This window comes from Rhinoderma darwinii, chromosome 1 (genome assembly GCF_050947455.1).
Source record: "Rhinoderma darwinii isolate aRhiDar2 chromosome 1, aRhiDar2.hap1, whole genome shotgun sequence".
In the NCBI taxonomy this organism is placed as follows: Eukaryota; Metazoa; Chordata; class Amphibia; order Anura; family Rhinodermatidae; genus Rhinoderma; species Rhinoderma darwinii.
The window spans coordinates 331,794,776-331,814,961 of NC_134687.1; the positions used below are offsets into that span (position 1 = coordinate 331,794,776).

Genomic DNA, 20,186 nt, shown 5'->3' on the forward strand with positions numbered 1-20,186 from the left:
TCAACCATCATCTCGCTGCAGATCATACAGTGACTGCAGTACTGATTAAAGGCAGAATAAACATTTACATTGAGTGACTCACAGGTGACGTCTTCTTAGATTCTAGTCGTTATTTTTCTCTTTTCTTCTCCATCCGGTCCAGACCTCTATGATGACTTCTCCCGGCCATGGCCAATTTCTGCAGTTTGCCGCTCAGATGTCATCAGCTTCTCACTTTTGAAACATTTCTATACCTATAAACGAAGTTAAAATTCTCATGGTGCTACACACTACCCCCTCAAATATAATAGCGCCATACACTGCACCTCTGAAAATAATAGAACCATACACTGTGTTCCTGACTATAACAGCACCATACACTGTGTCCCACACACAAACACAGTGCCCCCTGTAGATAGTGTCCCCTGTAGATAGTGCCTGTCATAGAGCCCCCTATAGATATTGCCCCACATGGAGCCCCCTGAAGATAGTGCCTTTCATAGAGCCCCCTGTAGACAGTGCCCCTCATAGTGCCCACTGTAGATAGTGCCTATCCCGATCTGTGGGTATGTGGATCCACTGGGCCGTACCGCCGTAGCGGCATAGCAGCTGCCCAAACAGTGTACCAAGTCAATGTCTATATAGTCCAAGCACAAGGGTACCTGTAGCAGTCAGACTGTAGTAATGCCTAGGCTCAGATGAGTCCTTGGCAGCAGAGACCAGGCGTGGTGTAACACAGCAGGCGTGAACGGTGGCACAACATGACTAAGGCACAGGAACAAGGTAGCATGGGATACAGGTAGCAAGTACGGGAACACTGGGAACAGGATAACACTAAGGGACCATTTGCAAGACTAACACGGGTAAACACAACGATGCTCAGGCAATGAGAAAAGGGCAGAGCTCTTTTTATAGTCCTGGGTGATCATGGGTAAATTGATGATTGTTTTCATGTGCGTGCGCTGGCCCTTTAAGGCCAGGCACGAGCGTGTGCGCGCCCTACAGTACACAGCAGAAAGTAGCGGAAGTGAGCACTGGCGTCTCCTGGGGAGGAGTTGCAGGCCAGCGCTCACAGATACATGGCTGGGGTAATCCCAACGGTTCGCGGCCATGGACGCTACAGTATCCCCCCTCTTACGCCCCCTTTTCTTGGGACCAGAGCGAGAGAGGAACTTTTTAATGAGGGCATGAGCACTGAAGTTCTCTTTTGGCTCCCAGGACCTCTCTTATGGACCAAATCCCTTCCAATCCACCAAATAAAACCTTCTTCCTTAACCTCAAGAACCGCTGGGAACAACTGCAGAGCTAGGCGTTTTTGCGTAGCGGTTCAGGACCACAGGCTTTAGGAGGGACACATGAAAGGAGATGGGGATCCTGAGGGTAGGAGGCAACCAAAGCTTGTAAGAGACAAGGTTTATTTGCTGTAGGATCTCAAAGGGTCCAAAGGAACCTGGGAGCAAACTTGTATGACGGCACCCTCAGCCAGATTTTCCTTGGAGACTTTGGTTCCTGGAAGATACAGAGGTGGCTCTCTTCTCTTAGCATCTGCTTTTCGCTTCATGCGATCGACTGCCTGCAGAATAGAGGATCGGGTTTGCTACCAGACCTGTAGAAAATCTCCAAATGCAGAGGCAGCTGTGGGTATCAGGGATGTAGCCGGAACAGAAATAGGAATTTGTGGATGTTGGCCGTAGACAATGTAAATGGTCTGGAGGTGGTGGACTTACTTGTGTGGTTGTTGTACGAGAACTCGGCCCATGTAAGAAGCTGTACCCAATCATCATGCTGCATGGAGATGAAGTGGCGAAGATAATTCTCCATGATTTGGTTAATCCTCTCGACTTGGCCATTAGACTGGGGATGATAGGCTGAAGAAAAGTCCAACTTCACGTCTAGGAGTTTACAGAGGGCTCTTCAGAATTTTGAGGTGAACTGAACCCTCCGATCAGACACGATATGAAGAGGCAAACCATGCAAATGGAAGATGCGCTGGATGAGGAGATTCGCCAGCCGAGGAGCAGAAGGCAGGCCATTCAGCGGGATAAAATGAGCCATCTTGGAGAACCGGTCCACCACCACCCATACCATATTGCATCCTGCAGAGGAAGGAAGGTCAGTAACAAAGTCCATTGCTATATGCTGCCAGGGAACTTTGGGCAAAGGCAGAGGTTGGAGCAGACCTGCAGGCTTGGAGTGAGCAACTTTGTTGGAAGCACACACAGTGCAGGGCGAGACAAAGTCCACAATATCTTTGGGCAGCGTGAGCCACCAGAAATGACGGGCAATCAGATTTCGGGTCTTACGAGCACCCGCGTGCCCAGCCAGTTTGGAGCTTTGCCCCCAGTGAAAGATTCTCCTCCTGTCTGCCAACCGCACAAAAGCCTTCCCCCGAAGGGATGTCTCTAGCTTGCAGAGGATTAGCAGAAATAATACAGAATGGGTCAATGATACTTTGCGGAGGCTCCACGGTGTCCTCTGTTTCAAATGACCTGGACAGGGCATCGGCTCTCACATTTTTGTCCGCGGGCCGGTAGTGGAGCACAAACTGGAACCGGGCGAAGAACAGTGACCACCTGGCTTGACGGGGGTTCAGCCGTTGAGCCAACTGGAGATATGTAAGGTTCTTGTGGTCGATGTATATAAGGATGGGGTGGTTGCATGCATCCTCTAGCAGATGTCTCCACTCCTCCAGAGCCAATTTAATGGCCAGTAACTCCTGATCCCCAATAGAGTAATTGCACTCTGCGGAGGAAAAAAGTCTCGAGTAATAGCCACATATCACTCCCTTTCCTTTGAGGCCTCTCTGGAACAGAAGTGCACCTGCACCAACAGAGGAAGCATCAGCCTCCAACGAGAACTGTTGAGAGATCCGAGATGATGTAGCCCAGGAAGGGCAGAGAATTATTTTCAAAAGTGCATTTTTCCAACTAGGCATACAGGCGATTCTCCCTTAATCGCAGCAGGAATTGACGGACATCCCTCCAATGTGTCATCGGATCTGGGGAAAAAAATCAAAATTTCATCGAGATAGACCAAAACACAGACATAGAGGAGATCTCGGAAGATATCATTGACAAATTTTTGGAAGACCGCGGGAGCGTTAGACAGGCTGACGGGCATCACCAGGTATTCGTAGTTCCCGTCCCGGGTGTTAAATGCTATCTTCCACTCATCACCTTTACGGATTCGGATTAAGTTGTAGGTCCCATGCAAGTCTAGTTTAGAGAAGATCTTGGCTCCTTGTATGCGATCAAATAGTTCCGAGATCAGTGGCAAAGGGCAATTGTTTTGGACCGTGATCTGGTTGAGACAGCGGTATTCAATAAAGGGTCAAAGAGATCTGTCTTCTTTATAAAGAAGAACCCGGCACTGGCCGGAGGGGAGGATTTTCGTATAAAACCCCTCTCCAGATTCTCCTTGATATAGGCCGACATGTACTTAGTCTTTGGCAAGGAGAGCGGGTATACCCATCCACGGGGCAGTCAAGCAATAGGAACCAGTTCAATCGGGCAGTCGTACGCCCGGTGTGGGGGAAGCATCTCGGCCTCCTTTCAAAAGATGTCCACAAACTGTGCAAAATGAGTGGGTAATCCTGTCAAGGACTGAGACATAGGAGGCAGGACAGGCTGAATCTGTGACAGGCAGCGGTGGAGACATTTGGAGCACCATTGGAGAACTTCTCCGGAATTTCAGTCCAGAACCGGGGCATGAAGCCGGAGCCAAGGCAGATCCAGCAACACTGGATTGACGGCTTTGGGCAAGATGAGGAAAGTAATCTGCTCGGTATGAAGAGCTCCACTTGGAGCTTTAGTGGCTTGGTCTAAGAAACGATAGGGTCGGGCAGAGAAAGTCCATTCACCGAGGCAACAGCCAGTGGTGTCTCCAAGGGAACAGTCGGCAACTGGTGCTGATACACTAGGTCCTGTTGGATGAAGTTTGCCGCGGATCCGGAGTCCAGGTAGGCAGAGACCCGGTGCATCTTCTCACCGGACGCTATGGTCACAGGAATGGCCAATTTATTATTTTGTCCTTTTCCTGTTAGAGTTGTCTCTCCAACCAATCCTTGGTGCTGGAGTCTCTTTGGCTTTTGGGGACACAGATGCGAAAAATGGCATCCGAGGCCGCAATACAGACCGAGTTTTGAACTGCATCTGCGTTGTTTCTCTTGGACAGACAGCTTGAGACGGTCTACTTGTATAGGCTCCTCCTGTGGAAGCGCTGATGAGGACAGCAGGGGTTGCTGGAATGTAGGAGCCAGCCTAGGAAGTCTTCTGGCACCGGCGAACCTCTTGAGACCGTTCCTTGATCCTCATGTCAATCCGGGTGGCTAGAAAAATGAGGTCATCTAGGGTAGAAGGCAGATCTCGAGCGGCAAGATCGTCTTTGATATCGGAGCATAAACCCTGCCAGAAGGTAGCCACCAAGGCTTCGTTGTTCCAGGTCAGCTCTGCCGCCAAGGTACGGAATTGATTGGCGTACTTGCCCACAGAGGTGTCTCTTTGGTGAAGGGTCAGCAGGGATGCAGCTGCTGAAGAGACTCATCCAGGTTCCTCAAATACAGTGCGGAAAGTCTGTAGAAAACACTATAAGTCACATATCTCTGATCCCTGACGTTCCCAGATGGGGTTCACCCATGCCATGGACTTGCCAGTAAGAAGAGAGACTATGAATGTGATCCTTGTGCCATTGGAAGGAAATGCTCTGGCATGTAGACTGAAGTGGATCTGACATTGGTTCAGAAATCCCCTGCAGGTCCTCGCGTCTGCGTCGTAGCGAGGAGGAAGTGGCAGAGAGTATCGGGAATCAGTGATGCCAGGAGTTGTAATAGGAGCAACAGCAGGAGCTATAGGAGCAGGTGCCATGGCTGCAGCTTGCGTATCTAGCCGATGTGCAATTATGTTCACCGCCTGGAGGAGTTGGTCCTGTCGTGACCGGAGGTCTAGCATATCCGCCTGCATGACTTGTGATGTCATCTTGGTCTTGGTTTGACCTGCAGAGTCCATAGCCTGAAGGTACTGTCACGATCTGTGAGTATGTGGACCAACTGGGCCGTATCACCGTAGCGGGATAGCAAGTGACCAAACAGTGTACCAAGTCAATGTCTATATAGTCCAAGCACAATGATACCTGTAGCAGTCAGACAGTAGTAACGGCTAGGCTCACATGGGACCTTGGCAGCAGACACCAGGCGTGGTGTAATACAGCAGGCTTGACCGATGGCACAACATGACTCCAAATTTCTAAGGCACAGAAACAACGGTAGCACGGGATACAGGATACAGGTAGCAGCTACGGGAACACTGGGAGCAGGATAACACTAAGGGACCATTTGCAAGACTAACACGGGTAAACACAACAACGCTCAAGCAATGCAAAAAGGCCAGAGCCCTTTTTATAGTCCAGGGTGATCATGGATTAATTGATGATTATTTTCATGTGTGCACGCTGGCCCTTTAAGGACGGGAACGAGCGTGTGCGCGCACCCTACGGGACACAGCAGAACGGAGTGGAAGTGAACGCTGGTGTCTCCTTGGGAGGAGATGCGGGCCAGCGCTCACAGATCCATGGCTGCGCCCGTCGGGGGGTTAGTAATCCTGATGGTCCATGGCCGTGGACGCTACGGTGCCCCATATAGAGCCCCCTGTAGACAGTGCCCCATATAGAACCCCCTGTAGACAGTGCCCCACATAGAGCCCCCTGTAGACAGTGCCCCACATAGTGCACCCTATAGAGAGTGGCCCACATAGAGTCCACTGTAGACAGTGCCCCCATGCATAGTGCCCCCTATAGAGCTTTCTGTTTATAGTAACCCTATAGAGCCTCCTGTAGATACTGCTCCCCATAGAGCCCACTGTAGATAGTGCCCCCCATAGAGCCCCCTGTATATAATGCCCACCCTGGAGATAGTGCCCTACATAGATATCCCTGTAGATAGTAGCCCCCATAGATCCCTCTACAGATAGTGGCCCCCATAGATCCCCCTGTAGATAGTGGCCCCTATAAATCCACCTGTAGATAGAGGCCCCCATTGATCCCACTTTAATAGTGACCCACATACAGTCCCATGTAGATAGTGCCCCACATATAGCCCCCTGTAGATAGATCCCCCCTGTAGATAGAGCCCCCATCACTCACACTGGAAAAACAACTTTACATACTTACCTGATCCCGTTCCTTTGCCGTCACCTAGAAGGCCTGGTCTCTTCTGACCAAGTCTGCTGGAGCTGAACGACGCAGCTTGTGTCATTGAAAGGCACTGAGTGGCAGGGCAAGGCACATCCTTTCCCTGCCATTCAATGCCTTTTAATGACGCAAGCTGCGCAATGATGTAACATCATTGCGCTGCTTGCATCATTGAAGGTAGCTGAAAGGCAGGACAAGGAACTAATGTTCTGTCCTGCCAGCTCTAGTTTTCCATGTAATTGTATCTGCATCCTATATGTACAATTATAGTGCAGGAGGGGGTGGCAGTGGTTGTATTCAGTGGCGCCGCCGCCCCCACAGAGAGGCAACAGTCCGCCACCTGAGGCAAGACGCTCACCTAGCCTCATGGACGGTGCGGCCCTGCCACTACTGATAGACTGACTATCTAGCAACAAGTTCAATAGAGGTTGACAAAAACTTTGCATGAACCTCAAGATCGCAACAAGAGAGCCACAAATAGACATAACAAATATTTTTCCTATTATGGTGTAGGAGATAAGGTATTGCACTCTCAATAAGAAATTTGACGCTTAGAATACCTTAACCCAAATTCGGTCAGAAATTCATTGGACTATTTGAAATTGAGGCTTAAATTAATCCTGTAGCCTTGTAATGACAGGGATAGGGAAACAGACAAGTGAGCCCTAATCTACCCGCCACTCAGTCCCTGCCTACTTGCAACGACCCGCCCTAGGCGACGGGGTACAACTGGGCGACGGTCCCTACACTCAGTAAGTGCACGACAGACAACCAGACAAGGGAACACAGAACAAAGGCAAACGAGTAGTAAACGAGCCGAGTCAAACCAGGAGAGTATGAGGTGCCAAACGCAGAGCAGGAGAGTAGTGAACAAGCCGAGTCAAACCAGGAGTGTACGAGGTACCAAACGCAGAGCAGAAGAGTAGTCAGTAAGCCAGGGTCAATACGAAGCAGGGACAAGTAGTTCAAGAAGCTGCAGCAGGGCCAGGAAACCAACAGAGAAGAATCACAAGCAAGGAGGAACAGGAAAGGCAGGTATAAATAGCCGGAGGGCGGGAGCTAGCTCCGTCTGGCCAGGCTGTGATAGACTCTCCCACTCCTAAGCCTGCCATCCTGAGTGGTGGAAGATGGAGTCAGTCTCACAGACATAGAAGCAGGTGCAGACTGATTACCTATGGGCGTGGATACAGAAGCTGTGCCTGGCAGATCCTTAACAAGCCTTTTGTTTAAAGCTTTCAAACTCTATGAGATTAGATTTAAAGCTTCTAGACTCTATAAGGATTCATCCTGTTTTTCACTTTTCTCTACTTAAGCCTTTTATAAAGGAAGCTTTACCAGGATGTAATTTGCCACCCACCAGACCCGGTTACAGTTCTGGGAGAAGAGGATTATGTTTTTCAAAGAATTTTGGATTCTATAATTTTATGCAAATCAACCACAGTATTTGATTCAGTATCAAGGACATGGTCCTGAAGATAATTGATGGGAACCTGTGGGGAATATTCAGGCTCCACAACTGGTAGCAGAATTTCATTGTTGCCACCAAGACAAGCCTGGGCAGGTACCGAACGAGGAAAGAAAATAATGTCAACCGACGAACTTCCTGGACTTGAAATCTGCACTCTTGCTGCGCTGCCATGACTGCTCTGCTACAGAGAGCTATGCGTGTTCTAGCTTTGTCTCAGCCATGTGTTTGCTGCTCTTGATGATTAGTTATGAATTGTACCTGCCATGTAGCCAATCACAGTATTTTCGGCCCTATATTGACTCACAGCTTTCTACTTTCTGTGCCTGATTATTCTGGCTTGCGAGCAATCTAGCTGCCCCGTGCTTAACCGCCAAAATCCCCCCTGTGTAGCAACCTCTGCATTCAGATGACCATGGCTTATCCCTGTTTTAGTTGTACTTCTTCACCTGCATAACAGCGATCATTTAGGGACTATCTTCCGGATCACAACCTAGAAATCCACTTGCAGCAATGTCCATACCCTCATGAGTGTGGTTTAGGGTGAAGACCAAGGGATTCCTTAAACTCTGCACCCCAGGTTAGCCTGTGCTAACCCAATTAGGACTAATAATGTTTTCAAGCTTGCTGCTCTGCAACTCCTTGAAGCACAGCTCCTTGAAGTGCAACTCCTAAATTACTATTAATATGAACTGTGTCGTAGCCTCGTCTATTAGATTCCAGACTTGAGTACCAGCATCTTTACAATTATATTATTATTACAGGGATGGCTGCCTTGCTGACATTTAGGTATTTAACCTCTTAGTGACCAGCCTATTTTAGGCCTTAACAACTAAGCATTTATTTATTTATTTTTAGTTTTTCCATCGTTGCATTCAAAGAGCTATAACTTTTAGATTTTTCCATCGACATAGCTGTCTTAGACTAGTTTTTTGCGGGATGAGTTATATTTTTCAATAGCAGAATTTTGGTGTGCATGTAATTATTTTATTAACTTTTTTTGGGAGGGGAATAGAAAAAAAACAGCAATTCCGCCATTGTTCTTTGCATTTTAAGTTTACACCTATGCTGCATTAATTTCATGTTATGTTTACCATGTTTTCAGATGTTTTCCCCAATCTCTCCCTACTCACGACTACAAAACCAACACTGGGTATTATGGGAACACCCAGAAATTTTACTGGGGGGGCGTCTAGTAGATTGGGGAAAAAATATACATGCAAAGTATCAAGCATGTTTGATGTGCAAGTAAAAGTGATGTGAGGAATTTAATCATTAATTGCTTACATCACTTTTATTTCCACACCAAACTACCATGTAATGTATGAGGACATGCTTTCTTAGTGATTTGACAGATCACCATATTTGCCAACATTTGAGATAAGAAATCAGGGCCGCCAAAGAGGGCAAGAACAGCGTGCTGTGCAAACATATTTCCTTACGCCCACTAATTTATATAGGTCACGCCCACAAATGACAGTATTTGAATCACAAATAGTACATATGATCTCATTGAGCACACCCCATAATGAATACAGACCACACACCAGACCCCCTTAACACATACAGGCATTTGTGGCTGCATAAAATTATAAGGGAGGACACTGTAAATAATAATAAGGGAATATGCTGTATATAATTATAGCACATCACAGATAAGTATTCATACTCTAGTAATCAAATAAAACAATTACAATATTCCAAATACACCATATATTAATGTGAACTCTAAATAAATATTTTTGTATGTATTCTTGCTATAAACTTTACAAACCTGTGTGGCTTCCTGTCCAGAATGTTTAACTGAATTTCCACTTAATGTATATAATTGCATAAGCATATAATGCATACACACACCAGCTTTGTTCAAATCACCCATTATGTACATAGAACTATATGTGCACATGTAGTACCATAGTTATGCACAGCCCATGTTGTTTGGCTGTGCACTGTGAGAAGGGTGGGAGCACAACCCCCAAATACGAAAGTTTAGTGTACAGATACAGTATCAGATTCAAGCTTAATGCATATATGCGTCCCAGAAAACAAGGTCATAATATAAATACAGGACCAGAACCAAACTTAATACATAAATACAGCACCAGAACAAAGCTCAGTTCAAATACTGTATATAGCATTAGAACCAAGCTCTCTACATATACTGTATATAGCACCAGAACTAAGCTCAGTACATATATAGAGTACCAGCACAAATACAGCTTAATACAGAGATGATTTGCAAAGTCAGGTTAGCGCCTGTTATATAAGTTTGTACGGCGTTAAACTACATTGATCACACAATCGTATCACATGCTGTATCCCACACTAAGCCTCCATGAAATTAAAGCACCACACACACAGCACAAGCTAAAAATAGTGCAACATGTTGTGCCCCTTCTGAAAATAGTGCCACCCGCTGTGCCCCTTAAAAATTAAGTACCACACACCGTGCCCACTGTAGTGCACCACACACAGTGTGACACACAGACAGTGCCCCTGTAGAGTGTGCTACACGCAGTGCCCCCTGTAGAGAATGCAACACGCAGTGCCAACTGTAGATAGTGCCACACGCTTTGCCCCCTACGAGAGCGTTACACACAGTACCCCCTGTAGATAATACTACACGCTCAGTTCCCCCTAAAATAAATGAAAAATAGGTTGGTTATAGCCTCAAGACAATCTTGTTTTCTCAGCCTTTTTGCCCAAAGCTAGTGATGCAAATTATAGTGCTGAATTCTTCCAAATAGTTGTACAGCAGACTGTCGCCAACACTACTGTCACATAGTACCTACACAATGGTGCTACCTTACAGCCATAGGTTTTGCTCATGAAGAAGGGTAGGCCAAACAGTTGCATGAGTGCAGTCATACCATCAAAACAGAATCACCACTCTCATAGTGTGATTGATGAACTAATAAAAGAATGTATAGCATACTATGTACGGAAGGTATTCTATGTTAGTTATTACAGTCTAAGCACATTTAGACGTTATTTATTTTCAACACCTTATTAATATAATCTGATAGAAATAGTATTAGTGTTTTAGTAAGTGAGATTACAGGCCAGGTTTGAGGGTTTTTTTTTTTGCCAATAGTCCCTTTGAGTCCTGCTTCTTGCCATACTGATGACTTGTAATGGTTGTGTTGATATGAGCATAGATATATCATGCTGGTGTCTTGAGACCAAAAGCAACCATTACCTACTATGAATCAAATAAATTCCATCAGGAATTCAAGTAGAAGCCACCATAGCACTGGGCCAATGAAGCCTTTCCAGAAATTCATGACTACTAGGTTGTAAACCTTGAATGAACCCCCGTCTGTCATGACTGTGTCAACAATCCAAAGAAAACATTTTACCTAAAGGCTAGAATAAAGTAGAGTATGGAAAATGTTCTAATCTGATGACAATAACACGTGACAATCTCAAAGCACATTAATATGTCTATACTATAGTTTAACAGCTGGTTCTTATTGAATCTGTATTTTTTGTTATACGCCCAATGATCTTACTAATTCTGTCATGCATAGTAATAATTAATCAGATAAAATGTTATGCACTAGTAAAGGGTTATCATCGCCTGTTATCAAGTTCCACAAATATTTTAGTTTTGCTTGAAGAGGGCCAATAACATAAAAGATAACTTCTGAGCATAAACTTTAGTAAATAATCCAATGTCATCCACAGTATTAGGAAAGAAAAGGACCTCACATCTTGATATCGGAAGTGCATGTCTACTATGTAAATGATGCTAAAGTAAGGATTGGCAAATTTTCTTCCTAAAATGATGCTAGAAACGATTTTCTATGATAAAAAGGAGATCTTGCATGATTTATTATCATAAGTTGGCCTCCTAGCCTGATGACAAACTGGGATATGTTTATATATATATTTGTCTGTGTGTGTATACCCTTATGTAAATGTATTGCCTTTGGCAATAAAAGATGAAAGGAAACACATTTATCTTCAGGGAAGGGCTGGTGTCGATTTTCAGATTGCTCCAGAGGCTGACTTTAATTATGACAGCACTCCAGATGTTTTATTTATGTTCCTTGCAGGAAATTACATTGGACAGCTACATACAACCAAATGACCTCATAGAACAATTAGGGCTTAGCTCATATTTGCTACAGTGGTGTACATGAGATTTCTTAGCTCATTTCTTTTGTCACAATAAAAAAAGTTAGCAATGGAAATTTTTTATAAATGATATTCATGTTGCAATTAAAATACTAATTATATAAATTTTTTAACTACCGTATTTTTCGGACTATAGGATGCAGTTTTTAGGAAAAATAAATCTTGCTAAAAAGTCCTTGCGTCTTATAGTCCGCAGTCAAGGGATCCAGCATCGCCGGACCCCCTGACCGCATCATTACTTAACCCCTTCCCAACCCATGACATGCCGGCACATCATGGAGCGGGGGGGATGATTTATGGAGCGGGCTCACGCGCTGAGCCCGCTCCATACACTGCAGGTGTCAGCTGTCTTTTAAAGGGGTTGTGTCATAAAACACATGTATCCCCTATCCACATGTGTGATCGCTGGGGTCCGACCCCCAGCGATAAGGAGAACGGGGACCGAAAGTTACCAAGAGCGCTGCATGAGAAGCTTTGACTTCAGCGTTCTGTGTCCGGCAGCTTCATAGAGATGAATGGGATTTTTCTGCGCCTTCGTGAGTGGCTCTCCATTGATCTCTATGGAGTTGCCGAAGAAATAAGCCGGACACAGAACCCGGAAGTCCAAGCTTCTCATGTGGTGCTCTGGGTGACTTTCTGTCCCCTGTTCTCCTTATTGCTGGGGTTCCCAGCGGTCGGACCCCCAGCGACCCCACATGTAGCCCCTATCCGGTGGATAGGGGCTACATGTGTTTTATGGAAAACCCTTTTAACTAGTTAAATGCCGCGGCCAATAGCAACCGCGGCATTTATAGGGGTTTTTCTATGAAGGACATTTATGACATATTCACAGGATATCCAAAAAATACAATATTTGAAGCAGCACAAATCCCGTTATCAGGAGCGGTGTCATGCTGTAAAATCAGACAAACCCAGTCTGACGTAATGTTATCTTCAGATAAAGCGTGGTGAACAGCAGCACACGTCTCCCAAGTTTCAATCAATAAGTTATTTTATTGGTCAAACATCCAGTAAAAAATGGCAAGTGACAAGTGACAAGTGGAGTGTCTTTCTCAAGCCTAAGTTAGGCTTGAGAAAGACCCTCCACTTGTCACGGGTCGAAACGTTGCCATTTTTTACTGGATGTTTGACCAATAAAAGAACTTATTGATTGAAACTTGGGAGACGTGTGCTGCTGTTCACCACGCTTTTTCTGAATATCCACAGGATATGTCATAAATATCAGATAGATGCAGGTCCCACTTTTGGGACCCGCACCTATCTCTAGAACGGGGCCCCCTAAACCCCATTCTAGCTTTCTGTGCTCTCCCGGCCACTTGGTTACATGTGGAGTTACTGAAACAGCGTAACTCGCGGAGCTACACTGTTTCCGTAACTCCCATAGAACTGAATAGTAGTTATGTAAACAGCGTAGCTCGCATGCTACGCTGCTTCAGTAACCGCCATTCACTACAATGGGAGTTACGGAAACAGCATAGCTCAGGGACTTATGCTGTTTCAGTAACTCCACATGTAACCAAGTGGCCGCTGGTTCAAGTCCCCTAGGGGAGCTAGTAAAATGTGTAAAAAAACGTTAGATAAATTTTCAGGAGTGTAAAAAAAAAATTAAAAAAAATTAAAAGTGCAAAAAAAATACCTTTTCCCATTTTTCCCCAAGCACAATGTAAAAAATAAAATAATTTTGTATGGCTGCGTCCGTAAAAGTCTGATCTATTACAAAATACCATTATTTAACTCGCACGGTGAACAGCGTAATTATTATTTTTTTTTTAAAGCATCAGAATAGTTTTTTGGTCACCTTAGCGCTTAAAAAAAGGAAATAAAAAAAGTGATAAAAAAAATCCGCAATTGCGGGTATCCGATGGGGTGCCATGGCAGCCATGGGGCCTAACAAAGTCTCCCAGGTCTGCCCTGGCTATATGCCAGAGGCACGTCCTAATAGATGCCTGTCAGTTTTACGAAGTATACCAAAGCAATATATCTGCAATCTAAAGATTGTATAGTGAAGTCTCCTAGTGAGACTGAAAAAATAATTAATATAAAATAAAAATTTATAAAAAGGTACACATTAAAAAAAATAAATGTTTTTTTTAGTAAAAGTGTAAAAATAAAATAAAAACTACAAATATATGGTATCCCCACAATCATAATGACCCAAAAAATAAAGTTAGACTATTATTTAAACCGCAAGGTGAACGGCATAAAAATAAACGCAAAAAAACATTGCTATTTTTTTCCCATCCCCCAAAACAAACAATAATAAAAGGTTAATCCATAAGTCCCATGTACCCCAAAATGGTAGCAATGAAGTCCTGCAAAAAACAAGTCCTCATATGGCAACATTGACGGAAAAATAAAAAAGTTATGGCTCTTGGAAAGCGACGATGCAAAATAAAATAATTTTAGTTCAAAAGTGTTTTTATTCTGCAAAAGTAGTAAAACATAAAAAAAACTCTACATATGTGCTATCGCCGTAGTCGTACCGACCCATAGAATAAAGGTAGCATGTTATTTACGCTAGACAGTAAATGGTGTAAATGTAAAATGCATAGAACAATGGCTAAATTGCAGGTTTTTTTATATCCCTCCCAAAAAAAAAAGTTTATAAAAGTTAATAAAAAAATTCTATATACCCCAAAATGGTGCTATTGAAAAATACAACTCATCCCGCAAAAAAACAAGTCCTTATACAGCAAAAATAAAAAAGTTATAGCTCTTTTAATGTGACGATGGAAAAACTAAAAAAATTGCTTGGTCATTAGAGCCCAGAATGCAAGCAGGGGGAAGGGGTTAATTTAAACTCTACTTAAGCGTCTGTCAACAGTCTTGATGAACAAGGCGAATTATGAACACTGTTCTGGATTATAATATAGATAGCAGCCAAAAGTGTAATTTAAAGCTCCTGTGCCCCTATGAAAAATCTATCACAAAGCATCCACCTACTATGTGTCATTTTTATAATACTGGTGTCTTCTTAGACCTTGTACGCTTGTTCCGTCTCGGAATCAGTGTGAATTCCGCTTGTAAAAGCCTCCCTTTGCTTTTAATGGTAAACCACCCTTGTAGTTTATACAGGGCTGAATTTTCAGCAGATGGAATAGCAAACAGCTTTGCTGAAAAAAAGAAGTGACATGTCACTTCCTGATGAAGTAACCGCTGCAGAAACAGCTTTGGGTAGCCACACGCAGATTAATACCTATTGAATATGGCTAATATATGTGCAGAAACGCGACTGTTGGTACTTCGACACTACTGCAGAAATACGAGGGTCAGACTTGGATTTCTGCCATGGAATCTCGGCCAAATCCATGTGAGCAAGGCCTTATGTGGCAAGCGGGCCTTTGAGCCCTCTGAGGCACCAAGGCTCGGATGCAACTCCTACCTCTGAACCACCTATAGTTATGCCTCTGGCTGTAGGTCACGATCTGTACAAGATAAGTAATGTCATGTATTTTAAAAAAACGTAAAATGGCGCCAATAAATACCATTTAAAGGGTTTATGAAATATCTGACTAAAATGAGCAAAATCAGATACAAAACACATCAATCTAAAATCACTTCTTATTACTATGAATGTCTGAATGATACTTAAGATTGCCACACAATAGTGACCTTGTGAGACGATCCTTTTTTTCGCAGTGCTTGCCAGGATCACAAAAGCTCCAGAGTCACAGAATGTAACATTTGGTTCGAAAGTGTCTCTGAGGTGTACAGCGTCTGGCATTCCAGTACCTTCCATCAGGTGGTTTGAAAATGGAAAAGCTGTGAGTATATTTTATGTATATACATTTATATTCATATATACACAGTCATATATCTAGCTAAAAATGTAATGGCCCTAAAAAAAAATGTAATGACGTTTTTCCAGTAAACGTTTCTAAAAAATAACAGTGCAAACAATAACAATAAACACATTTTTTATAATACAGTTTATTAAATAAAGATCACAAAACAGTAAATAACATGTATCCACGTAATAATACCAACAACAAAATAATAGTTATAATAAATGAAGAGCTTAAATATGTGTACAGCAAATGTCGCGTAAGAAATACAGCTACAGTACGTCAAAGTCAACAAAAAAAAGTTATGGCTGTTAGTATGTGAGATGGCAATAAAAATAAAAAATTATTCTAGCCACCTAGACAAAAACAGTATCCAAATATCTGACAGTAAAATGGTTAAATTACAAACTCAGCGACATTTAGCTGCCTCTCTCCCTTTTAGGGTATGTTCACACATGGTGTATTTGCAGCATTTTCTTATTTTCTTTAGTAAGGCTGACAAAAAAATAAATTCATGTCATTTTCACCAAAAAAAAAAAGAAATTCAAAAGAAAAAACTCAATAAACGCAGCAAAAAATGCTATATGTGAACATACCCTTGCGGCATTATATTTGTATGGTAAACTGGATGGGTGAAAGAAGTTGAGGCAAAGGGGGGTCCACTGTGTCTCTATCAGCCAAAGGCCAAACATAATGCTGGAGCCGGCCCCTACACTGCACATGTGCTAATAATAGTTAGAAATGAACATTTGCAAGTTATTTATTTTTTTCTTTTGACTAGGTTTTACCAGAGTCTGTTGAAGAAAACATCAAGGATGGAATCATTTTCTCCAAGTTGCACATTGTGGCGAACAGACCAGGCCTGTTTACTTGTATGGCAGATAACAAGCATAGTGGGAGTTTTGGCACAGCAAAAGCTGCAGCAACAATTAGCATATCAGGTTTGTCCAGAGATAGTTAAAAGAATATATCAAACTTAGGGCTCATTCAGACGAGTGTGTATCTCGTCCGTGTGATGGCTGTTAAAACAACGGCTCTCACACGGACTCGTGTATTTCAATGGGGCGTTCACACGACCGTTGTTTCAACGGAGCACGTGAAGGGTCCGTGAAAAAATAGGACATTTTTCACGCATCCCTCCATAGAGTCTAGTCTATGGGGGATGCGTGATAACACGGCTCGCACGGGTGCACCTCGTACGTGAAAAACTGCAGTTTTTGGTGTACTTTTTGATCCAGCTTTTCGAGCCAAAAGCAATAAATGGATCCAAAGGAAAGGAAAAGTACTAAGCAAAGACTTTTACTTCTCTTCTCTTTGGTATACTCTTTGGTATCTTTGAACGGCATAAAAAAAATTACACTAAAACCCACATCAAAAACTGCGCATGTCAATTCAGCCAAAGGTCACCATCTTTCTGGTGACGAGTGAGTGTGACAAAGTGAGAGTGAGGGCAGTCACAGCAATTCTCCGGGTTTGAGTGGAGTTTGACTTTGTAGTTCATCTGTATATCACAAATATGTCTGTGTATCTTTGTTGGTTAAACCTTTGTAATGTGTAATATTGATAGCAAAAGGTAAAGTCAGAATTGAACTACCTCTGAGTCCATTAGCAGGAAAGAAAAAAATCCTAATTGATGATCAGATGTAGCAGACTTATTTTCAAGCCAACACAAAGCAAATGGAAAAGCTGTTTATATAGTGACCACTAGATGGCGTCATGTTATTATAACATGGCTCTACTTTGTGGCTCATAGTTGGCATATTGACAAGAAAAGTTGGTATCAGCTTATCTGTAACTAAATAACAAAATACAATAATATTTTTTTTTGTTGGTTGTTTTGTTTTTTGTTTTTTATTTGGACACATACATCTAGGAACAGATAGAGACCTTGTTGAATAGTACAACTTTTTCCATTAGGCTAGGATCACACACACACAGTTTTGATGCAGTTTTGGCTTTTTTTAGCCAAACACAGGCATGGACACAAATGAAAGGAGATGCATTTGTTTTTTCTTTCTACCTTCGCATCTTTTTGGATCCACTTTTGGCCTCTTAGTAAAAAAATAAATAAAAAAACTGTGCCAAAAACGGCATCAGAACTGTGTGTGTATGATTCTGGCATTAAAAACAATGTCTCCTCTACATAAACTGACATCCTTTTCTCCGAGACATTGTGTTTGCTGCACAGAAGGAAATATTGACTCTATAATAGGCATGATGCTACACTGCTTAACAATGGCGTATACAATGCCTAAAAAAAACCTTGTAGGAAACTGAGACTGTTTGCAATGTTATTTGTTGGCTCTTCTCCAATTTCACACAATTAATTGTAATAAATACGAAAAGCAGCCCATCTAAATTGTCATCACCATCATCATCATCATCATCATCCAATGCTCAACTGGGGCAGTATTCTGTACAGCATGTACTATAGGATAAGGAAAGAATGACAGACTCAGGACTGATGGAACCATTTATTCATATGTTACTAACAACGTCTTTTCTTTTCTTTCCAATGTTATTTTCTGGGACTGGACAATGACTATTTCCTAAAGAATGGAGGTAGGACTTCAATTTTTAAATACATATCAAGGCAAAGGTTCAAGTAAATGTTATTATCAATATATTGTAGACTGGTAGAGCACATATTAATATGGCACAAATATATCTAAACCTTCAAATTCTACGCCGGCGTGATCTGTGCTAGTTTTGCATTTCTTAGGGACAGATATTTTCTATAAATACACAATCTCCGAAAGATAGTTTGTGAGTTTTAGTTGTGCATGCTACTTTAGAGGGTTTTCCACTTTTTATTCTCTTTTGTCATGTCATCTCAACCTCTTTGAAGATAACATTGATGTGGGTGCTTCAACTCCCACCTACCCTCAATTCTCAGAAACAAGGTAATGCGCCTAAATCCCTTTAGTGCTGGTTGGAAATTTCCAAAACTCAAAATGTAGCTTTAGAATTTGATATTGATTTCAACAGCACCTTTATACAAGTATCCAACACTATGACACTGATAATAATGGCACTTCTGACCAGTGCTGAAGGAGTTTGCTGCATTTATGAGTGATTGTCCCTTTGTTCTGTGTCCTAGCTCATAGACCTCCACCAATATTATCATTTTAGAAGATCACTAAATGTGGAAAAACACTTTAATGCAATATGTAAAAAATTCACCATGGAAATGTGAGTCTCTCTCACATTACGCCACATATACATTACATTAAACAGAAATTTTAGGAGGCTTCAACTTAATCTAATTTTATAAACTGTCTTTGAAATTCAATTACGGTATATGGACATAATATAAGGGGGTCCCCACTTAGGAGTTGTCTATGAGTCATAGTGGAGAGCCATTAGCAAAGAGCGACTCTTGCTGTGGAGGACCTCGCCTCGCTATGTATTACATGGTCTGCCCTTCATTTTAATAGCCGTCATGTAGTAGTTTATTTGGGGAAATGTAGGGTAAGACATTGCTAGCTGAAGCCATTACAGATCATTGTTGGGGGGCTTCCAAAGCTGAACCCACAGTGATCAGCTAATCGATGGACCGACTTCTACTTAAAAAATAGTTATCTTCATGAGACAACTCTTCAAAGGAAAATGTTTGGACTATTTTGGTGGAACCAGTAGCATAAGGGACCAATCTATAACTCCCATGTATCTGCAAGGCTTAAATACTGCTTTGTTGTACCTGATTTTCTTTCTGTCTGTAATGAAGTTTTAGGAATGCTTTTAATTTTGTAGAATCACAAAGACAGTGCCGTTCAGACATTTATGTTTGGGGAGGGAGAGGGGCTGCATAAGAAAGAATGATTTTACATGCAGTTAGGCCCAGGGATCTTGTAGCTTAGTATATTCCTATTTATTTTCCACGGTTATGACAACTTCTCTTTACTCTGTTCTTAGGCTTTATAAAGGGGATGTGGGCTACTGCAGTACCTACAGAGGGGACATATGTAATGCAGTGCTCACAACGGATTCCTTGGTTTTCTTCAATGCATCTAATGCTGAGCCAGAAGAAAGTCAAGAGATGCTTGCTGAAATAGCTTGGACTGAACTAAAAACTGTGAGTCCATTTTGTCGATCTGCAGCTGAAGCCTTACTCTGCAACTACTATTTCCAGGAGTGCTACCCAACAGGAGATGGTCCAGCTCCAAAACCATTATGCAGGTACTACAGGAAAATGAGTGTCCACAAATGATCTTAATCATAAATTGGCTAACTCGGATATATCAGCAATGGCTGCTAATTTATAAAACTTAAAGGGGACTACGCAATCATTGTATAAGAACTTTCCAATGTACAGTTTGATTACATACTTCACCATTTTCAAGATCTCTACTTGATGTTGATGAATGGAAACAAAATCAGTTCTGATCATGTTCAACTGACGCAGGTGAATGGCTCAGAACTAGAAAGAGCTCTGATACTGTTAATATCTACAGTGAAACCTCTCCTAAATACACCGTCTTTGAAAAGATCCCCCCCTTATTCAGAAAAGATATCCTGTGACATATACTATGCAAACTGGCCATCTTCTTTGAGATGACCACCCGTCTAGAAAACCATTGTTTAATTCAATTTGGGTGGTCACCTTAAAGAGGTTTCACTGTATATCTATATTA

General features: G+C 42.6%; 1 protein-coding gene across 1 annotated transcript in view; it reads left to right on the plus strand.

Annotated features, from left to right (window-relative positions):
* Positions 1–20,186, plus strand: part of MUSK (muscle associated receptor tyrosine kinase) — a 218,161-nt gene that overhangs the window by 99,828 nt on the left and 98,147 nt on the right. The window contains exons 6-9 of the mRNA XM_075851610.1: positions 15,407–15,531; positions 16,334–16,493; positions 18,108–18,114; positions 19,468–19,731. Of these exons, the coding sequence (XP_075707725.1) occupies positions 15,407–15,531; positions 16,334–16,493; positions 18,108–18,114; positions 19,468–19,731 (556 nt within the window). The remainder of the gene's footprint in view (positions 1–15,406; positions 15,532–16,333; positions 16,494–18,107; positions 18,115–19,467; positions 19,732–20,186) is intronic.